This window comes from Neophocaena asiaeorientalis, unplaced genomic scaffold (genome assembly GCF_003031525.2).
Source record: "Neophocaena asiaeorientalis asiaeorientalis breed wild unplaced genomic scaffold, Neophocaena_asiaeorientalis_V1.1 scaffold59, whole genome shotgun sequence".
Classification (NCBI taxonomy): domain Eukaryota; kingdom Metazoa; phylum Chordata; class Mammalia; order Artiodactyla; family Phocoenidae; genus Neophocaena; species Neophocaena asiaeorientalis.
This window is the reverse complement of record NW_020174268.1, coordinates 4,012,277-4,033,889: the sequence shown is the minus strand read 5'-3', so window position 1 is coordinate 4,033,889 and position 21,613 is coordinate 4,012,277. Positions and strand designations below refer to the sequence as shown.

General features: G+C 46.7%; 1 protein-coding gene across 2 annotated transcripts in view; it reads right to left on the bottom strand.

The window, feature by feature from the left end:
• The window catches only part of LRCH1 (leucine rich repeats and calponin homology domain containing 1), a 187,279-nt gene extending 166,789 nt beyond the window's left edge, over positions 1–20,490 (bottom strand). The window contains exon 1 of one of the 2 annotated variants that reach the window (XM_024755377.1): positions 19,961–20,490. In XM_024755377.1, coding sequence (XP_024611145.1) covers positions 19,961–20,261 — 301 coding nt within the window. In that variant the 5' untranslated portion in view covers positions 20,262–20,490. The remainder of the gene's footprint in view (positions 1–19,960) is intronic. The other variant, XM_024755375.1, reaches the window with a different exon arrangement.
• Between the last annotated feature and the right edge of the window lie 1,123 nt (positions 20,491–21,613).

The window sequence follows — 21,613 nt, the reverse complement described above, 5'->3', positions numbered from 1 at the left end:
CACTCGCTCTTTCTCTTTCCCTCCCATTTCATCTTTATCAAGAGCTAAGACGCCCTGCCATATCATAGTTGGGCCCCAAATTAAAGTCACAGGGCTGAGGGGACTTCCTTAGTGGTGCAGTGGTTAAGACTCCAAGCTCCCAATGCAGCGGGCCCGGGTTCGATCCTTGGTCCGGGAACTAGATCCCACATCTATGTTGCAACTAAGAGTTCACATGCCGCAACTAGGAAGCCCGTGTGCCGCAACTAAGGAGCCAGTGAGCCACAACTAAGGACCCTCGAGCCACAATGAAGGAGCCCACCTGCTGCAACTAAGACCCGAGGCAACCAAATAAATAAAAGATAGAGAAAGAAAGAAAGTCATGGAGCTTCAAGGAGTATTGCATTGAGTTCCCAGATGGCTCAAATAAGATGGTTAATGTAACTGGTCAGGGGACCACAGCCTCATTGGAGCTGCAGCTGACCAGGCAGCCAGGGGGAGACAGTCAAAGTCCTCCCATTAACAAGCAGCAAGCTCCAGTCTGGCTGAGTATCACTGACACCCTGTGTACAGTCGGGAGTCCTCAGGCACTGCCTGGGTTGGGGGAGTACAAAGAGGATGCAGAGGGCTGGCAGAAGGGAACAGGGAGACAGTTGTATCAGCCAAGAGATATGTTCCCAGACTAGTGACAGAGACAGATGCAGGTACCCAGCCTGGATGGGGACTGGAAGCAGTGAGCAGCGCATCAGTCATTTAAAAATAGCTCTCCCTCTGGGGCCACCGTAGTTCAAAGAACAGCTACTACTACTGTCTCACACATACACAACGCACACATGTGCCAAGTGCCATGTATTTAGAATTTGTTATTTTAATCATCACAGCAACCCCAGGAGATAAGTTTTATTACTTTCATTTTACAGATGAAAAATCAGAGCTCAGAATTGCTCCAAGTCACCCAACTAGTAACTGACGGTGCAGGGATTTGACCTTCATCTGTTGGACTCCAAGCCCATTACCTAAACAGCCATGATCAGTTTAAACCGCAGCAAGCAACAGATGGAAGCCGGTGACAAAGACACGGTGATGTGAGCCCTTGGTGTTTCTTTCTGGGAGAGCTCACCCATCATGTACTGACACAATTCTAAGACGCTCACAGCCAGCGCTGGGAGATGCCATCCCTAGCACACTTTGAGAAAACCCAGCGCACACAGCCAGCATTTCTCCAGTTACTGAGAGCACAAAGGGCCACGTGTGGAAGGCAGAGCTGGTGCCCGTCACTCAAGAGTCTACACCGCAGTCCCCTCTGGCTCTGTGCTAACACACATCTCTGCGAATACCACCGACAACTGCTCCCTTGGCACGCAGTACACTCGGCAGAAACGCTCTGCTGACAAAAACCAAAGTGGAGGACACACTCCAAGACCCAGGAACTACACCTCGTGCAGACCTGTCCTCTCTGCGCGCTAGGTTCCTTGTACTAAGAACGATAAGATGTACAAGATGTACTGAGTAGTCAGAGTGTGTGTGTTTTGAACAACAAAATTCTAACATATTTTTAGAACGTAGAGGAGTTCCTATTTGGTTTAGTTTTTGTTTGTTTTTTTTAATTGTTAATTACTTTGAAGGGTGAGCTCTAGGGTGGATTTCAATGGTCTCCAAATCCACGAATGAAAGGGCCCAGGGTAACTGGCCATTAGCTTTTATTTCTGTACCTGAGAGGGGCAGCTGGAAGTAGGGAAGTCAGCCGACTGGAGAAAGCCAACAACACAGCATCTCCAAATTGGAACCAGAATACTTAAGTCATCCTCTCCTGTCTTTTAGTTTTAGACATTCTTGCTCCACCAGAGCAAAATTCAGGAAGGGATAAAGTCATTCTCTCAAGATAAACAAAATTCTATGGTTCCTCCATGCATTCGAGAACCTATTCCACCTCGTCTTTGTTTTTATACTGTCCCTTCCCTAAAGCTAACATTCTTTGTGGGTTCTACGCTTCCCCACTGAACTACTTCTCATGCTTCTAACAGGATAAAAAGAACCTTTGATTTTTTTCAATCAACCTGTAACTAATTGAAAAGTTTCACTAACATCCAGCACTGTGCTAGGCCTCACAGAGAATTTAAAAAGGAATATATACTAGGAGTTCCTCATGCACAGAGCGGGCATCCCTAGGGGCAGAAAGACCTGCTTTGATTTTGATGCCTCACTTATCAGTTCTTTAACCTTGAGGAAATTATTTACACTGGGCCTCAATTTTTGGGAGACCACGATATCTAATTTTTAGCATTAGAATAAGGATCCTGTGAGATAATACAGTAAGCCACCTCTACCGCATGCTATAGTAAAGGCACAATAAATGTCAGTTTCCTTTCTTTTCCATGCTTTTCAAGGGACTTTCAAGGGGTCAGTAAAGAGTAAGACGGGATCACTCAAGTCAAACTGGATTTGAATCCCAGTTTCAACTGAGGTTTGAATCCTAGTTTAGTAGCTATGCGATCTTAGGCTGTTTACTCTGAGCCTCGATTTTCTAATCTGTCAAACAGGGAAAAAACATGTACTGACATCCTAAGATTATTTGGCAGAATTAACTGAAATACATAACACAATACCTGTCTCAAGAAATAAAGCTATTATCATTCTTCTTGTTGTTATTATCAATTGGAGAGAAAAGAAATGAAGTTAAATAACAATTAAGGATCAACTCAATCAATTACACTGCCAGTTACAGACCAAAAGCCTAAAGTTCAGAAAAGATGGGGTTGAAGCGGGAGAGAGAGGCCAGGGTTTGGGACATCACAGAAGAGGCAGGTGCTGAGATTCTGGGGTGACTGACAGGGACTAGAGATCTGGAGTTTTCGTTTTTGATTGTTTTGTTTTCTGTTTTATTTTCTTTGGCACATGCAGAGAGGAAAGGGAAGGCATGATCAAAGGCAAAGTAGAGGCACTTAACCTAGAACATATGGAGGCTAAAGACAAAGGCAGCTGGAGCCACGAAGCCTGGTGAGGAGGGTGTGGGGAAACCCAGTGGGTAAGCAGGGTGGCGCTGATCCCAGAGGCCTATCAGATCAGGCAGCTGGCCTGGGCGGGCAGGAGGGAGCCCCGGAGGAAGCGGGGCAGGGAGTGCGCCTGGTCAGGGCTGTCACGCAGGAAGGTCGCGGGTGGTACATCACACCATCCCAGGCTCCAGGGGACAAGCAAGGAGCTAGCCAAAAGGCCCTGCTTTCCCCAGCAGAAGGCAGTTCTTTCTAATGACTGCTCTTGGTGGGAAAGACAAACGCTTTAGAGTCAGGCTGCTGGGGGTGACACCCGCGGCTCCTCCACTTTCCACGTGGGGATCCTGGGCAAGCTTCTGAGCATCTATGAGCCTCAGCATGTGCACTCCACGAAATCTAAGGTACACGACACCTCTCATGTAGGCTGAGGGGAAGAATGAGATCAGGCCTGCAAAGTGTCTGGCGCCCAGCAGGTGCACAGCAAATGCTCTTAGGCCCTGGATTTCATTAGCCAGCACCATCCCAGTGATGCCAGGAAGCCTGGCTCAGTTTCAGTTTCTTCTATCCATAAACTAAAGTGCCACTCATAAAGAGAATTAGAATATTTGATTAGTATGACTATGTAGACAGTTAACAAGCTGTTTTGAAATAAAGAAAATGAAGATCAAAGAATCTGTCCACTAATACAGAAATATCAGTCTTGTAGTAGGCACCTATTCAGCCATAAGGCCCCAATTATTCTGTGCTTGTAAATGGCTTGTTAATCAGGGATAATGCATTGGTATGGGAAATGTTCCACTTCTCAAGTTGAGTAATGGGTACATAGGGGCATTTTAAGTCTACTTTAGTAAGGTATAATTTATATACAACAAAATGCAACCATTTTGTACGTAGAGTTTGATGCGTTCTGACAAATGCATACTTACCTGCGCGTTCACCACTAACTCAAGACAGAGACTGTTTCTATCATCCCTTGTCCTGCCCCAGGCAATCACCTCCCCACCCCAGTCCCAGCTCCCTGTCTGCTCTAGGTCTCTATGCCTATTTTACTATCATCATTTAAACCATGCTTATGTTTTATATAGACTCCTTTCTACGTGTGCTATATTTCACAATTTTAAAATGAGTGCTGTGTTTTGCCCACTAAAATTAGAGACAAATGCCAAAGACCTTCCTGCGAGGGTTTCTTGGTGTGAAAGTTAAAATGAGAAACCAGCCAAGCACTGTCATTCCCTCAAAGGGCAGCAGTATGGGCAGTTGACAGAGATGACCAGGATAAACTGTTCATATCCTAGGCCTGATCTGACACTTAAGCGGCCAGAGGGCCTGGGCAAGTCATTTACCTTGTCTCCACTTCAGTTTATCTTAAAACATGGTGTCTATGTCCCATGAGTATAGTGATCATGTAATTTATCATCCAAATCGGGATGTGTTAAAAAGAGGTGCTATTATTCAGTAGTCCAGGGCAAAATGTATAAACCAGACTGTCCCCAGCAAACCTGGACTTAGATGGACACTATTTAGGGGCATCCTATAAGAGCACTTCTTGTGATGTCCACAGTGACCTAATGTTCTCTTGAAAAATGAATGAGCGTTGCATAGAATTATACAAAGCAATGTGTTTGAAAGCTGAAGTCTTTCATCCAAAGGTGATGGAGCTCCCAAGGTTCATGGCAGCATTAATTACAACTGCCAAGGTATGAAAGCAACCTAAGTGTGCATCAACAGATGAATGGATAAAGAAGACGTGGTCTATACATACTATAGAATACTACTCAGCCATAAAAAAGAATGAAATTTTGCCATTTGAAGGAACATGGATGGACTTGGAGGGCATTATGCTAAGTGAAATAGGTCAGAGAAAGACACATACTATATGATTTCACTTATATGTGGAATCTAAAAAATACAACGAACTAGTGAATAAAACAAAAAAGAAGCAGACTCGCAGATGTAAAGAACAAACCAGTGGTTACTAGTTGGGGGGAGGGAATATAGGGATAAGGGGGAAAAGGGGTATTATGGGAATATATGAAATCATGTGTGTGAAACTTTTGAAAATTGTAAAGCACTGAAGAATTTAAAGACTCTTTCATTCAATTAAAAAAAAAAAAGTGGACTTCCCCGGCAGTCCAGTGGTTAACACTCCTCGCTTCCACTGCACAGGGCACTGGTTGGGTCCCTGGTAGGGGAACTAAGATCCCACATGTGGCGTGGTGAGGCCAAAAAAAAAAAGGTGATGGGGCTCATCCAACCCAATCTACTATGTGGTATTAAGAGACCACAATCAAGGAGGCCTGGTTGACAGAAGAGAGGAGATTCCTAAGACACAGAGGGTGCACACACTGAAGACACAGACGGACTTTAGAAAGACCCAGGCAGCCTGACTGTGAAAGCACTTAGCTGGTCTATCCTGTCTTTGTCATTCACTCCCTAAGAGGCAGACATTAAGGGCTCTGTCAGGGCACATTACCTCGGAACTCCCACTGTGCCAATTTCATATTGAGATACCAAGTCTTCATTAACATACTGATTCCAAGGACTTTGGGAGGGGCGTGGTAGGGAAGCAACAGCAAGTCTTCACAGCTGCCGAATGAATTTCATAAAACAGATCAGACTTTGGCTCATTAACACTCATAAAGTTATGGCATGGCACCCTTTGAAGTACTGCACGGACACAAGAAAGCATTAAATGCAAATATCTGAACAAACTACGGTTAAGGGTTTATTACAAGACTATAGCCACTGGAAGGAGTGGTACAACTAAAATTAACTTTGATTTATCCAGGCTTCCTAAAGACAGAAAAATACACATAATTGCCTTAAATTGCATGCAGATATTATCATCCTCACCTCCAAGGGAACTGCACAAAGAGAGGTCTATTTGCCTTCAATTGTACAATCGGATTCCTTTGAATTAGATCAATTTGCATAAACACAAAAAATGTTGGTTATTCAGCCATAAACTGTGCTGCTATTTTAGCCAAAATGGGCTGCTGTGTTATTTCATTTATAAGATTTTATAAGCAATTAATTAATGCATTGAAGGATCTTCATTACAATATAAAATGCATTAGAGATTGACTCAATGATTATTACTTAAAAAATCAACTGTGAGAATGTAAGCACTTGTGTTACAGAGGGAATGGTCTAGAAAGTAAATTACTTGGTCACTCACCCAATGGCTATTCATTCATTTCTCATTGGAGGGAATAAAATAAAGTAAATTTTAAATAGGCTGTTCAAATAAGTTACGTATTATAAAGTCTAACAAAATTTTATACCAAAACTAAAAACCTGAAGGTGTTATTTAAATTTTCACATAATAGACATGTTGGAGGATTTTTAAAACCAATACTGTTGCTTGCTGGAAAGCACAGCTCTTAGAAATGGAACTGATAACTGGCCACTAGCAATAGGTAAGGACTAGGGCTAGAAATCCCCATGCATGCACCTTGGTCCCCTGCATCCACTTTCAGATTAATGAGAGAAATAACATTAGGCTGGAATCTGACTCCTCAGTCTATAAATCACCCCGAGGACTGCCTATCAGAATGCTCTGGGCTCGATTCTCATTGCAAAATCTCCCCCTGCGATCTGTCCTTCCAGCTCTAAATGTGCAGTAACGCTACAATAGAGCACAGCATAGAGGAAGAAAACGTAATTCCTCCTTTCCTTTTAGGTTCTTTGGCTGGCCTAATAATCAAATTGATATGAAACAACAGGAAAAAAACCAAATTCCCTATGCACAGGAGCTCAAAAATATACGGTACTGAAAGAAGTGACCAAAGCAGGCAGCTGTTGTATCTTTTAGACTAAATAAATAAATAAATAAATCTGTGAAAAATTGACAAGACAAAGGGGTTTGAGCTTGGGGTGGTAAACGAGTGAAGAAGTAAATTTGTTTATACAGCCTTCTCGGTCCTGGATTCCCTATCTCTGGTGATAAGAATGCCTTCTACCCCTCTTTGGTACAGGAAGAGTACCTTTCACACAGGAGATTTATTTCCTGCTTTCAGGGAGACAAAGAAGGCCACAGTGTCCCTGCACCGACTGTTTCTTAAGTAACTTTCGGTTCAAAATAATCCATATGCCAAAGTGGCATATTTTGGGGTGGCATATTCTGCTCCCCTTCAATGGCAAGAGACTCCAGCACTTCTTCAACCAGAGTTCTGATCCCAACTTTAGCTCTGGCCTTAATGGCTCTACAAACGTACTCAGATTGCCTAACCGATGTTTCCTTCTCCGCTCCAAGGACACTACCTATCTTGCAAGAGTAGGGGTTAACCTTTATGAGGGTTGAAGGAGGAAATACCCTGAAGGGCCCAGACCCTATCGCCCTTTCAAAAGTTCCCTTGTCAGTGACTTCAGGGTGATACTGAACCTATCACCAGGCTTTTGAAGAAATGACTTCTGATAAAGTTCAAAACAAATGCTGGTGCCAGGAAAACAATGAGAAAAGAAATGATACGTTTCAATCCAAGTATTTATTCTTTAAACTCTGCTTCCTCATAGACATGTTCTCGCTCCTTAGAGAAGTATCTGCTACACATCTTCGGAGCAGTTGCCAGGAACATAAAAAGATTCACAAATTGTTTCTTGCCAAGAGCATCAAAGGTGATCAATTTGTTTATTTTGATCTGGAAGAGTTCTTAAATCTATGGCAGGACTCTTGCAGAGGGCAGAGAGCTGTGCTACAAGCCCTCCTCTGAGGCCCCACCCCCTCCTTCCTACCCCTCCATCCCAAGGCCCCAAACAAGCCTTGGTCCCAGCACCCTTTGCAGGAATACATAGTGTAGCCCCAGAATACGCTCCCCATTCTCCACTGGGGAGCACTCTTCTCTACCAGCCTGTCCCCCCAGGATTTCTTTGTCTTGATGAAATCAAATCAAACCGACGAGGGCTATTATATTGAGGAATGAATGGAAATCACATAAAAACTCAGAAGATACAGTCCTGGCTCAAACACTTACCAGTAACATAACCCAAGAAAAATGATTTCACTGAAATGATTTCACTGAAAATGATTTCAGTCTGGGTTTCCTTACATGTAAGCCCTGAATGTTCAGAGCTGGAAGAATAAATAGCACCTACTCCATCACCTTCCAAAGACAGTCAAAAGAATATAATGCTTACACATGCTTAAAGCATGTATACTGAAGCTTTCTGGATATCAAGATTATTTTATTAATGTCACAATATTTCTAGGAATTTAGTCTTTTTGTGCCTTAGAAGATTGACTCTCTTTTCTAAAGATAATGGACTATGGTATTAATAATGGCGGGGCTTCCCTGGCGGTCCAGTGGTTAGGACTCCAAGCTTCCACTGCAGGGGGCGCAGGTTCAATCCGTGGTTGGGGAAGTAAGATCCCGCACGCAGCTCGGCCACAATAATAATAATAATGGGGGCTTCCCTGGTGGCGCAGTGGTTGAGAGTCCGCCTGCCGATGCAGGGGACACGGGTTCGTGCCCCAGTCCGGGAGGATCCCACATGCCACGGAGCGGCTGGGCCCGTGAGCCATGGCCGCTGAGCCTGCGCCTCCGGAGCCTGTGCTCCGCAACGGGAGAGGCCACAGCAGTGAGAGGCCCGCGTACCGCAAAAAAAAAATAATAATAATAACAGCAAACGTCAACACCAGGCATTGACCTGAGCACTTTACACCTATACTCATTCATTTCCTCCTCACAATAACCCTATGATCATTATCCCTGATTGTATGACCAGGCTCAGGGAGCTTAAGTACCGGCCATATCCTGGTAGAACCAGGACTGAGACCCAACCACGTGTGCTCTTAGCCACTACGCCAATGACAGGCTAACAATGGGCAGTTATCTATTTTACCGATGTTATATTATTTTACTGTGACGCATAACCCCATGGGAATCTAGGAAGGCCAGCGACATCTGCGGGCCACTCACTCTGAGCCAGACCTGAACTCCGTGTACCTCCTTTTAAAACAGCCCTGAGTGAGGAAGAGTATTTTCACTATTAACAAATTACAAACCTGAAGTTCAGGGAGACTCCGTCATTTGCTTCAAAGTCTAAAATAAATAAGTTGGGGAGATAATATGCAAAAAAAAATACAACCATTAGGCAGAGAGGTGTTTAAATCCCTGCCCGGCTCCCTCAGGGGGCATCTCCTGGGCCGGCTCCTCTTAGGCCTGAGGCCTCACGGAGTCCCAGAGCTGACCCCCAACTTACACCGACCCTTCCTCCCCACACCGGGGGGAAGGGACACCCAGTCTGCTGGGCCCACTGACCAAGGGGCCTAGAAGGGAGGGGAACTTTCTGACATCGGGTAGGAACGGCCGCAGGGGAGAGAGTTATCCCCAAGAGGCAGGAAGTTCACATCCTGATGCCACGATCTCCAGGTTCAGAATTCCTTGTCAGGACGGAGCTTACATTTTTCCAAAGAAACATCATCGACACAAAGGCCCACCTCTGCTAGGGTTAAATAGAGGGTTGGCGGGGGAACCAAACCACCACTTACTACTGTATTTCCACAGGAAAATGTATTGCAAGGTCCAAGAAAACCCTTGCTATGATAGGCGGCTGTGGACCTCCAGGTTGTGAGTCTGGGTGGGACTTCCCAACATGCCTTTTAGTACTTGGGAGCCAATTTACACGGAGCCCATGCATGTCCTCCAAACCACATGCAGTAAAATCCTGAACTAACACATTTAATCTGTAACCACTCTTAGTTTTCTATCTTGTTCTCCCCAGCTTTGGACCACATGTTATTAAAGGTTTCACAGTATTTTTTCTTTTAGGGACCTTCCTCGTGGCTGGTCTGGGTGGGGCTGACCTGAGAAGTCTATGGAGGGAGGGAGGTCTTCCGTCCATCCAATGTAGCCTCCTGGCTCCACAGAAACGGCCCTCTGCTGGGAGTTGCCCACTGCCCTGCTGTGTGACCTTGTGCAAGGGGCTTAAGCTCTCTGAACCTCAGTGTTCTCAGCTATTAAATGAGGGAGAGATGTGAATCGGTGGTTTCTAGATATCTGAACTCCCTCTTCAGGCTACAAAGGTCAAGAAAGGGATTTCAGAGGCAGATGAATTTCAACCAGATACAGGTGGCTGAGTGGAACCTAGCTAACAGCTGGAAGAGTCAGGAATTACTGAGCCTACTACAGTTAAAACAGAACACTCAGCAAGAATTAAACGAGGTAATGTATATAGTACATATACTTAATATATATATTAACATATAAAGCACTTGGAGGAATGCCTGGCACATGGAGAGCCCTTGACAATGTTATCTATTGTTATAATCATTGTTCTTACAACTCAGCTAAGTACCTATTGTTCCCATTTTATAGCTGACATGTTTATAGAAAACTGATACTCGGGGTTTAAGTTATCTGGTCAGAGTAACACAGTTTATAATCGACAAAGCCAAGATTTGGACCCAGGTCTTTGAGGCTCAAGAAAACTGACGTTTAACCTCTAATCTACACAAGATGGAAGACAGACCGAAAGGCTTTATCTGGAAAAGACACTTGTTAATGAGAATACTATACATGTATAGTACTTTCAAAGATGTTATTTCTTTAATCCTTATGCAATTCTGCAACGTACTGTAGAACTATGTCTCTAATTTTTTTAATCATCCACAGCTCCTATACATGATAGGTACTCAAAAACTTTACTTTCACTTTACTTGTTAATTTCAAGCACTATCTGATACAATAAAACTGCACCCATCCCCTTCAGATGTCAGGATAACTCTACCTCCAGATGTAACCTGGCTTATCAAACACTTGCAAATGTTGAAGAAAGCAACCTTATTTTCCTTTTTAACTACTGTTGAGAAAGCATAACTCTGGGGACCCACCAACCACCAAAAAGAAGATTCTAAATTTGTGAGAGATGGTGGGGAGAAGGGGGGCCCAGACTGGCCAGAGTCACCCATTTTAAGTATGAACGTGGCCCCTTCCCCTTTTACAGCACGTCATGTGCTCAGTAACATTTATTGAGGGTCTACCTCGCACCCAGGCGGGATCAGCGTGGTGTTATGCTGGGTCCTGGGGCTGGAATGGTGAATGAGACAGGCCTGGCTTGGGCCTCGTGGGAGGGCAGACTTGCACAGCACACAAAGTCACTGTATCCAGGCTGGGGGAGGAACAGTAGCTAGCTACCAGCAACACCAGAGGGAGTGCGTGCTGGGCTGAATCGTGTCCCCTAAAATTCACGCCTAGAAGCCCTAACCCTCAGTCCCTCAGAATGTGATTTATTTGGAGATTAGGCCTTTCAAGTGGTACTTAAGGTTAAATGAGTAGGTTACGGGTGGGCCCTAATTCAGTGTGACTGGTGTCTGTATAAGAAGAGGAAATCTGGACTCGCAGAGAGACGCCAGGGACTCTCAGGCACAGAGGAAGGGTCATGGGAACACACAGGGAGGCTGGCCGATGACAAGCGAAGGAGAGACGCCTCGGGAGAAACCAGCCCTGCTGACACCCTGACTTTGGACTCAGCCTCCAGAACTGGGAGGAAATAAATGTCTGGTGTTTAAGCCCCCCAGTCTGTGGTATTTTGTCATGCGGCCCGAGCCAACTAATACAGTGGGTGACGCTGAGAAGCAAAAAGATGCCATGTGAAAAAAAATAAGGTCAGCGCTGAAAAAAAAGGCAGCAGATCAGCAAACCGTGCGTAGTGGCAGATCCAAGATGATGGATTGAGAGTGTGGGGACTAAGAGAGGGCTGTGAGTAGGAAAGAGGAGACAGAACGGTGCACTGATGTTAATCTAGCATTTTCTGTGACAGGCATGAAGGGCACATACGAAAATAAGGAAAAACCCCTGCCTAGCCAGACCTCACAGGCCAGCGAAGAAGGAAAAAGCTGAAACCTGGGGAAAGCACCAAAGAGGAAGGCAATAACTAACAAAAAAATGCCATAAGGGAATAACGCAAAAGTGCCTTAAAGCTATGCCTGATTCAGTGCTCAGATCTGCAAGGAAGGGATGGCAGGGAGGCCCGCGTCTCGAGTAGGCTGGGGACTGGATAAAGTAGGAGCGTGGTTAAGGAGACTCTTCCAGGGCAGAGAGGAGGGCGAAGGGAGGGAAATGACCTGGAAAAGCAAAACGGAGGCAATCTAAAGGAAGGCCAAGTCAGGCAGTCTGCGAGTGATGCTGTCTTTGAAATTGTCACCGTTGCAGAGCTAAAGTGCGTCAAATCAGAGCCAAGCTGACGGAACCAGGTCAGATGCATTGATGCTACGCGTAGCACTGTACAGCATCAACATCAAAAAATAGGAAAGAACGTTAGGGAAATACACTGAGTAGCAAAACTCCACGGCCTGCGCTGCAGGAGCCAGCTGTCAAAAGCAAGGCCACGGGAGAAGCCAGAAGATTAAGGAAACGAAAATGGGGCCTCTCTCTGCCCATCTGGGGAGAACAGTGAAGGGGAAATTCAAGGCCCACTGAGCCAGAGGGATCCCGGCTCTGCTTCAAGTCGCACGGTCTTAGGGCCCCTCCAGCAAAGAGACTGAGGAAACACAGCAAAAGGAAGAAAGTGAGTATCACGGCAGATTCCAAAATTATAAAGCCTGACCTTGGTGACTTAAAATATCCTGGAGGGACTTCCCTGGTGGCGCAGTGGTTAAGAATCACCTGCCAATGCAGGGGACACGGGTTCGAGCCCTGGTCCGGGAAGATCCCACATGCCACGGAGCAACTAAGCCCGTGCGCCACAACTACTGAGCGTGCACTCTAGAGCCCACGAGCCACAACTACTGAGCCCGCGTACCATAACTACTGAAGCTCGCACGCCTAGTGACTGTGCTCCACGATAAGAGAAGCCACTGCAAGAGAAGCCCACGCACCGCAACGAAGAGTGGCCCCTGCTCGCTGCAACTAGAGAAAGCCCGAACGCAGCAACGAAGACCCAATGCAACCAAAAATAAATAAATAAATTTATATAAAATAATCATTTCTATATACTAGCAACAAAAAATGAAGATGAGTGCAAAAAATTTTTTTAAATCCTGGAAAAGTTCCAGCTACCATAAGTTAAGCTGGCTCAGTATCAACATCATATTAACACAGGAGCAATAATGTCTCATCAAGCAAAAAGATAAAATGTTTCTGTGATGCAAATCAAACACTGTCGTTCTCTGATTTTTTCTGTCCCCCCTATACTCCTCCTCTACGGCCAGTGAAGGAGGACAGGGGCGGGCAAAAGCACGAGCGCACAGAAATCCAAGTATAAAGGCATTTCCCTCCTACTGCCTTGATGGAGTAAAAGCAAGAGAAGTCACGTTCTCACAGTTCCTCAACTTTCTGTTCATGTAAACAGTCTCACTCGATTTTTGAATTACTCTGTGGGAACAGATGGCTTCCAAATGTATGACTTCTTACTACAGTTTATGGAAGCAATACTACTGAACTCTGAAATTAAGATGAAGAAAACACAGACATGCTTCAAGCTTGCATCTTTATTGGCAGGCCTAGTTTTCCTGAACTAAGGCTTACATGGGATCCTGACTTCCCATATTTTTTCTTTTCTTTCTCCCTTTCTCTTTCTTTTTTCGTTAAACAATTCACACGACACACACAAAAACTTGTCTGAAATATAACAGCAGCTGAAAATTCTGCGGCAAAAGGACTTCCATGCCACAAAAAACAGCAGCGGTAACAGAGGCCTCTAGACTTCCTATAAATTATACATAAAGGCATCAGATATGTAAATATAGCTGGGTTTTGGGTCTTACATCCTTAAGCCTTTCATGATAGATTGTAATTTTATATTTGAAATAAACACTGCAATTAACACCAAATTACCTTAATTCCAACAAGTGACACAGTCACTGAAACAGTTCACAAATGGTGATCTTGGTGGCAGTACCAGGTCAAAGCCCAGGCCAGTTTTCCCGAATGTCTTTCTAAGGCAGAAGTCTAATTTTCCAAAATGCTAAACCAAATCTGGAAAGTAGCATCACAGACAGGTTTTTGTGAGGCACAGACAAAATTTCAAGTCAGGTGGTCTGACTGATGAACCCATAAGTACCTTAAATAGAGTTCATAGCAGTTCTGCCATTTAAATTGCCAAGTCTCTGAAAAAGCATACTCAATACGGCACCTGGGGGAGATGACTCTGGGAAGAGATGAAGAGAAAGTAAATGCTGCCCAGCCTAAAGATAAAACATCTTTATACCTATATCTCTATCTATAGAAATTTATAGAGCAAATGAAAATTTTGGCTCAAAAAAAATACTTTCATGCAACAAAAGAACTGTAGCAACGAGAGATGCCTCTAGACTTCCTATAAATTATACATAAATAAAGGCATCAGATATGCAAATATAATTGGGCTTTCTTTTTTGGTTAAGCAAGTCACACACCTACATAAATTTATATAGATATAGATATATACCTATAAATACAAGTATATAAGTATACCTATAAACGTAGGTAAATAGATATACCTATAGATATAGGTAGGTAGGTAGACAAACAGATATGAAAAAGGGGAAAAATAGAAAAGTACACACAAAAGAAGGAAACAATTTATGCTTAAATAAGTAATGATGAAGCTGAGTAACAGGACAGAAAAAGTCTTTGTTCACACCAGTAGGACAGCAAGAGCAAAAGGAAATTAACCTCTGCACTGATCAACACCAACATGGATTTCAAAAGGTATCTACCCTTTAAATGCTTACACCAAAGAACTGCTAAACCACAGCATGAAAAATTTAAGCTTGCAACAAAACTCAAAAAAAAAAAACTTAGTCAACAATCGAAGTTAAAAATTTTAAATAGTGGGGTGTGCCGAATTTTTGCCTAATAACATACGCTCACCAAAAATCAAATAAGATGTCGCAGTGACTGACAGTCCGGTAGAATCCTTTCAATGATGAAGGTCAAACCTTAGGCTGACCTCATAAACTGGCACAGATCAAAAATGACCAGAGGTTTTGCTGCCTATGGTTGTACGCTGTTATTCTAGAAAGATGGTAAGTGTGCTTCTGCCTTCTCAATAAAGAGCAGCCCATAATGCAAGCAACGAGAACAGAGGTATGTTTGTGGAGATTGTTTCCGCCACCAACAGAAACGTGGAAGAGCACATCTGGATATGGTTCAGAGACACCATATATATGGAGTCTTAGTAGTTCTGACAGCTTTTACTATTAGAAGTCCTCTGCATTGAAACTGATCAACAAGCAAAAAATAATAATAGGAAGGAAAAGGATGTAACTCATTGTTTATGGATGAAGTATTCAGAATAGATGTCATTAATATAGCCCTTTAAATAATGACTACCACAATAAACAATCATTACAGCAATGACTAATAAATTTAGTTCAATAGCAGAAGCATAATTTGAAACAAGATATAACTATAAAAGAACACACGTTCTACGAAAACACATGTGATTTCAAGTTTCATTACATTTGTAATGAAAAATCTTTATGACCGAAATGGAATGGTTTTTGAGACCAAATAGATATCACCAAGTCCTGGGTGCATCCCAATGACTAAAGGATGCTAATATCCCAAGGATTCGGTTGCTACAGGATGGGAGTGGGGCGGGGGAAAGTCAGGCTTCAGCAGATAAGCCTGCCCACAAATCTCAGAGAAGATTCTTTGCCTCTGTAGACACTGGAGAGAGGTATCTCAGACAGACTAGGGCATCAGTCCCACAGGCTGACATATCCCAGGCCTCAGCCATCCCCAGCATCCTCAAAGGGTCCTAAGAGCCCTGTGCTCTGTTACCTCATTACATGGTGACAGTGGGGTGGGAGAATGTGACCAGAAGCACAGGCCTGAATGCCCTCTCTTACTGTTTTATTCTCAGCAAGTCTCAGGCTGTCAGGTTCTCACTCCACACGTTCAAACCATCTTTCCCACCACAGAATGTGCCATCCTACAAAACCTGACCCAAATCCCACCTCTGCTATGAGTCTTTCCTAACTCATTTAACTGAAATGGCCTTTTAGTTCCTGAATTTTGCAATGTCTATCTACGCTATTGGCTTCTCACCTTGACCTGCCTTGAGAGTCCCGTGGCCTCCTGGACCTGTCGTAGCGCTCCTGTCGTGTCTTACACTTTGCACCTCGTCCAGCACTTGCACTGGCACATACAGGACCTCGATGAGTATTTGTCCCCCACGCTGGGGGAGCCCTTCATTTCCCATATAGACTTTTCTGCTTCAAGCCACCCCAAAAAGATACTGGCAATGACACAGCTCTCCCTCTCCTTAATGAGAGCAACTTTCAACAACTGTTCTGCATATCAAATCCAAGAGCTTCCTTTTTATTTTCCAGGACCTCCTGCAATCAGCCTGAGACAGACACTTTCTTTTCTTACTCCTCTTTTCAATCTGCTTTATAGTTCCTCTGGAACTTCCTTAACCCAAAATGACACTATTTAAAATATTAGCACTAGGGACTTCCCTGGTGGCTCAGTGGTTAAGAATCCGCCTGCCAATGCAGGGGACACAGGTTCGAGCCCTGGTCCTGGAAGATCCCACATGCCGCGGAGCAACTAAGCCCGTGCGCCACAACTACTGAGCCTGCGCTCTAGAGCCCGAGAGCCACAACTACTGAGCCCACGTGCTGCAACTACTGAAGCCCGCGCGCCTAGAGCCCGTGCTCCGCAATAAGAGAAGCCACCACAGTGAGAAGCCCGCTCCCCACAGCAAGGAGTCGCCCCCACTCGCCGCAACTAGAGAAAGCCCGTGTGCAGCAACGAAGACTCAATGCAGAAAAAGAAAAGAACACATACACTAGAGTGAAACCATCAGAGTTCAATCCCTGATTCACCATTTAAGTAGGGCTATGATCTTCAGCAACTATTACTCAACTCTCCCCAGCTGTACATGAGGATTTGAAGAGCTTCTACCGAGGACCGGGCAGGATAGTGCAGACACACACCCGGTGCTCATTGTGGCTCTTTTGTTCAGGTTTCTCCCATTCAGCCAGTGTCACCTGTTCCACCACACCCGCGTGGATCAGCCTTTCTTTCCCCTTCTCACCTGCAAAAAGACTAGACCCTGTTACAACCAAACTATTTTCACTCAAATATGAGTAAATCGATAGGCTCAAAGTGAGGGGGAGAGCCTGAGAGCTTTTTTCCTATGAAAAATATGTATGCACTCGATTGACAGAGCTTAAACGTCTACTGAGCAGCCCAGGGCCTCTATGTTTCTGTGATTGCATCTGGGGTTTCACAGCTCCTGTCCAGATAAGCTGCATTGCCCAAGAGTGCAGTTCTGCTTAGGTGGGCTGCCAGAAGAGTTACTTTTACAAGGCATAAACCAAATGGTCTGTATTATACAACTGAACAGCGAGAAAAAGCTTTCCATGTCACTCGCTGTCTTCCAAAATTTATGAAAAAGTCCACTTTACATCTTAGGTCTTTAAGGATCTTCGTATGTCCTTCTGATCTTAAGAGATATTCTGTAAACTAAATTTTAACCCCAGAGAAACCACTGTCTTTATTGTATATGTTACTGTTCATACACTCCACTCTACTAGAACTCTTTATATGCAGGAAATGTCAACACTGTGCAAACGGAGGTAATTTTAACTCTTGCTTTATTTTGAGTTTTGCTCTTCCAAATAAGGAACAGTGCTCGGTAAATAGAACAAAGGGCAGAATACATTTGGTTTACACCCAGCTTTGACCCGAGCCAAAGATGTTTTTGCAAAAGCAACTCTTTAACACATTCAGGTACTGAAATTTCATGTAAAATAGCTGTCTGCATTGAATTCTCTTTATCTTTATAGGGTTTTCCTAACTTTTCTACAAACTTCAGTGACACTCCGCCTCCCGTAATTAACACTGCCTTTTTTGACGGCAAGTTAAGCCTCCAAGTTTTAACTAGTTAGAATTTTCTGAGCATCAAACACGCGCAAATGGGGTTCATAATTTTAAAACCTGCGAAACTCACCACCACAGCTCGCCACAAGCAAGCAAGAGAGAACAAAATATTTTTAAGCACTGCCGTGCCTCACATGGTAAGGCCTTCACTGAAAGAGGTGGTCTCTGCTTTGAAAAGCATGGGTCTTGGGCTTCTCTGGTGGCGCAGTGGTTGTGAATCTACCTGCCAATGCAAGGGACACTGGTTCGAGCCCTGGTCAGGGAAGATCCCACACACCCTAGAGCAACTAAGCCCCTGAGCCACAACTACTGAAGCCCGCGGGCCCTAGAGCCAGTGCTCTGCAACAAAAGAAAAGCCCGCGCACTGCAATGATACTCACCCCAACTAGAGAAAGCCCAGACAGCAACGAAGACCCAAGGAAGCCAAAAAAATTAATTTTTTTAAAAAAAGCGCGGGTCTTCTCCAAGAAATGCCAACAGAGCAGTTCACCCATCTTGAAATAAACGTCAGCATAACTGAATTAGAGGAACAACTTTCAATGCCCCCATCCGGAACGACAAACACATATTATTATTGGTCATGCCAGCTCCATTTTCTGCAGTCATATCCAATCCTTCCACAGCTCACTGTACACTCTACAGCAAAAGGGAAGTCGAACTTAACAACGGACTTTTTTTTTTAAGTTAATGATTCAGGCAATTCTTGGAATAACTTCCACTTGAGAAAATGCAACTAAGAAGTCCTATCAAGAGATTCCCCAGCTGTTGACAGCTCGACTCTGGAAATTCCCTCCTTTATGCCCACTTCTGACTATCCCTGAATCCAAATTACAAAGTTTAATGACCCTTAAGAGCCCTTTTTGCCTCCAGTGAACTCAGAACTCTGTCTAAATATTCGTTAGGACTCAATAAAAGTTTATTGAATTAAAGGAGGGGAGCATTAGAAACCTAGCTCCAAAAGGCAACTGTCTGCCCCCTCCCCCGAACCCCTCTTCCCGCAGGAGAGGAAACTGGGAGATCTGGAGCTGACAGTCATAACGTCCAGGATCCTAGGGGTCTGACACTCGGCCCTTGATGTGATGACAGCCACGAGGTCTGGGCGGTGGTTCCAAAACGGGGCACCCACTGCTCTGGGAAATGCTGGGCGCTTGCCAAGATACAAACCCTCCCCCAAGGAGCTGAAACCGGACGGTCGGGAACCGAGTCAGTTCTGTAGGGATCCCAAGGCCTGAATCGCATTCCAGCAGCCTCCTTCCTGTTTATAGATCCCACTCCAGTAACTCCAACTACCAAAGAGAAAGCAGACCTCTCAGAAATATGTCAACACATGACATAACTTGAAAAGGCTGTATGCTCACTGACGCGAGTTGCAACTTGTCGGGCTCACGAAGGAAAACCGGCTCACTTTTAATTATTCTTTTTTTTTTTTTTAATATGCCATGCCGTCTCTTTCCAGGGCCCCCGCACATTTCGGGTTACTGAGAACTAGGTAGCCTCGGTGGCAGGAACCAAACCGCGTGGGCGGTTACCTAGAGGCAAAGAACCGGGGAGCCGACCCCCCCAGCAAAGTGGCGGCGATTCGGTTTCGCTGCGATTCGGCAGCCGCTCCTTCGTCGCACAGGCGCAGGAAGGAGAAGCCTCGGCACCTCCTCGCAGTCGGCACCAAGTCGCTGGAGCGCTCAGCGATGTCGCGGCGGGGGCCTCGCGGCACCGCGCCGATGCCCTCGGGTCGGCGGAGGGCGCGCCACCTTTGTCTGGGTTTCCTCACCAGGACGGGCGACGCCTCGACGCAAAGCGGAGGCGCAGACACCGCGGCCGGGTTCCCAGCCTCTACGCGGGGCCCAGAAAACGGCTGCGGCCGCCTGAAACCTCCCACTTTCACTGCGCGCACCGGGCGCGCCCGCAAGTCCCAGCCCGGCGGCCACTTCCCCCACACGGCCGCCGCGGGTGGGGAGCCGGAGACCCACGCGCTCCCACACGCTAGCGGGCCGAGCGTCCCGGAGCAGCCCGGCTCTCCCGGCGCCACAGCGCCCACGCGGGTCCCTTCCTCGGGAGAGCACGGGCCGCTGGTCCCTCAGCAAGGCCAGATCTCAGACTGGCTACCGCGTCGGGAAAGGGACGACAGCCAGCCAGAGAGCCACCCACGCCCACTGCCCGCCCTCGGCCTTCTCTCACCTGCCTGCACCGTGTCCGAGAGGTCGTGCGCGGGGGCCGCCGTCCTGGGAAATTCCTTCAGTTTCCTAGCACTGAGGTTCAACCCCCCGGAGTTGGCCGCTTCCTCCAACGCGCGCTCCAGCCCCCGGTTCAAGGGCAGGTTGAAGCCCCCGCCGCCGCCGCCGCCTCCTCCGGCCCCGCCGCTGCCTCCGGCTCCTCCGTGGTGCTGATGGTGGTGGGGGGGGGGATGATGATGGGGGTGCAGAGTAGCCACTGACAGGGCGGGGACGAAAGGTTGGGGTTCACTTCCCGGCGTCGCCATCTTCTCCCGGGCCCCCCACCCCGCCCTGCCGCTCCTGCGGGGGGGGGTCACAGCTTTCCCCCTGGTCGGGGAGACGGCAGCCCGGGCCGGGTCCCTGCAGTGCTCCACCGAGAGATGCTGGAAGAAGGGGAGGAGGGTGTGGGAGGCACGCGGAATGGGGGGGGGGTGAAAAGGGGAGGCGGCAGCGGCAGCTCGGTCTCGAAGCTTTCCTGTCCCTGGCAAGCTGAGGACTGCGGCGGCGGCGGCGGCGGCGGCGGCGGCAGGCAGCGCGCATGTGTCTCCTCCCGCCTCTGCTCCCTCCTCTAGGCGGCTCTCCCCTCCTCCGCCGCCTGCTCTCTCCTCCTCCTACCCGAGAGCCGTCAGTCTAGCCCCGCGCCTTCCTCCGCCGCCCGCTGCGGTGGCCCTGCTGCTCGGCCCAGCTACCCGGGGACGTGGGGGGCTGGATGCCGTGAGGTCACGGGGAGGTGAGAGGTTATCTCAATTTTGCAAATTATTCTGGTTATTTGACCCAGAGTTCCCCGAGATGCAGTTTTTCACTGTGGGGTCAGGCCAACAGACGACCCCTGGCATTTGGGCACCTACGATGAGCCATTCGCTGGTCCAGGTGGTCTGCATTCGTGACCTCATTAATCCAGGGACCCCGTGAGCGGAAAAATTGTTTCCCCCAGGCCACAGAGGAAGTTAAGAAACTCGTCTGAGGGCTTCCCTGGTGGCGCAGTGGTTGAGTCCGACTGCCGATGCAGGGGACACGGGTTCGTGCCCCGGTCCGGGAAGATCCCACATGCCGCGGAGCGGCTAGGCCCGTGAGCCATGGCCGCTGAGCTTGCGCGTCCGGAACCTGTGCTCCGCAACGGGAGAGGCCACAAGAGTGAAAGGCCCATGTACCACAAAAAAAAAAGAAAATAAAGAAACTTGTCTGAGTTCACCCATGCAGAGGCGGAGCCTTCAGACTCTAGGGTTGCCCTCCTTCCTGTAAACGCCCTCCCGGGCCGCACCTCACTGCAAACAAATAGGAGTAAGGCAGAGGGTTTTCTGAGCGATGGCAGAAAACTACAGACACGGAAAGGAAGGACTTTTCAAAATGCAGGTCGTTTTTATGGCGGACAGAACCCATTGTCCTATGAGGAGGAGGGGCTGGCTGTGGCTGGCTGAGCCCAGAATTGGGTGGGGCTGGAAAGGTCAGAAAGTCAGTGACCCCAACTAGCGAATAACTGAGTCACAGTTGGAGCCTGCGCACAGGTACCGTCAAGGTATCCTTGTGCGCTTCCTCTAGCCCCTGTGGGGAGTGGGAGCTGATGTGTCCGCCTGCAAGCGAATTCATGTTCTGCCCAGACCAACGCTGGCACACCATG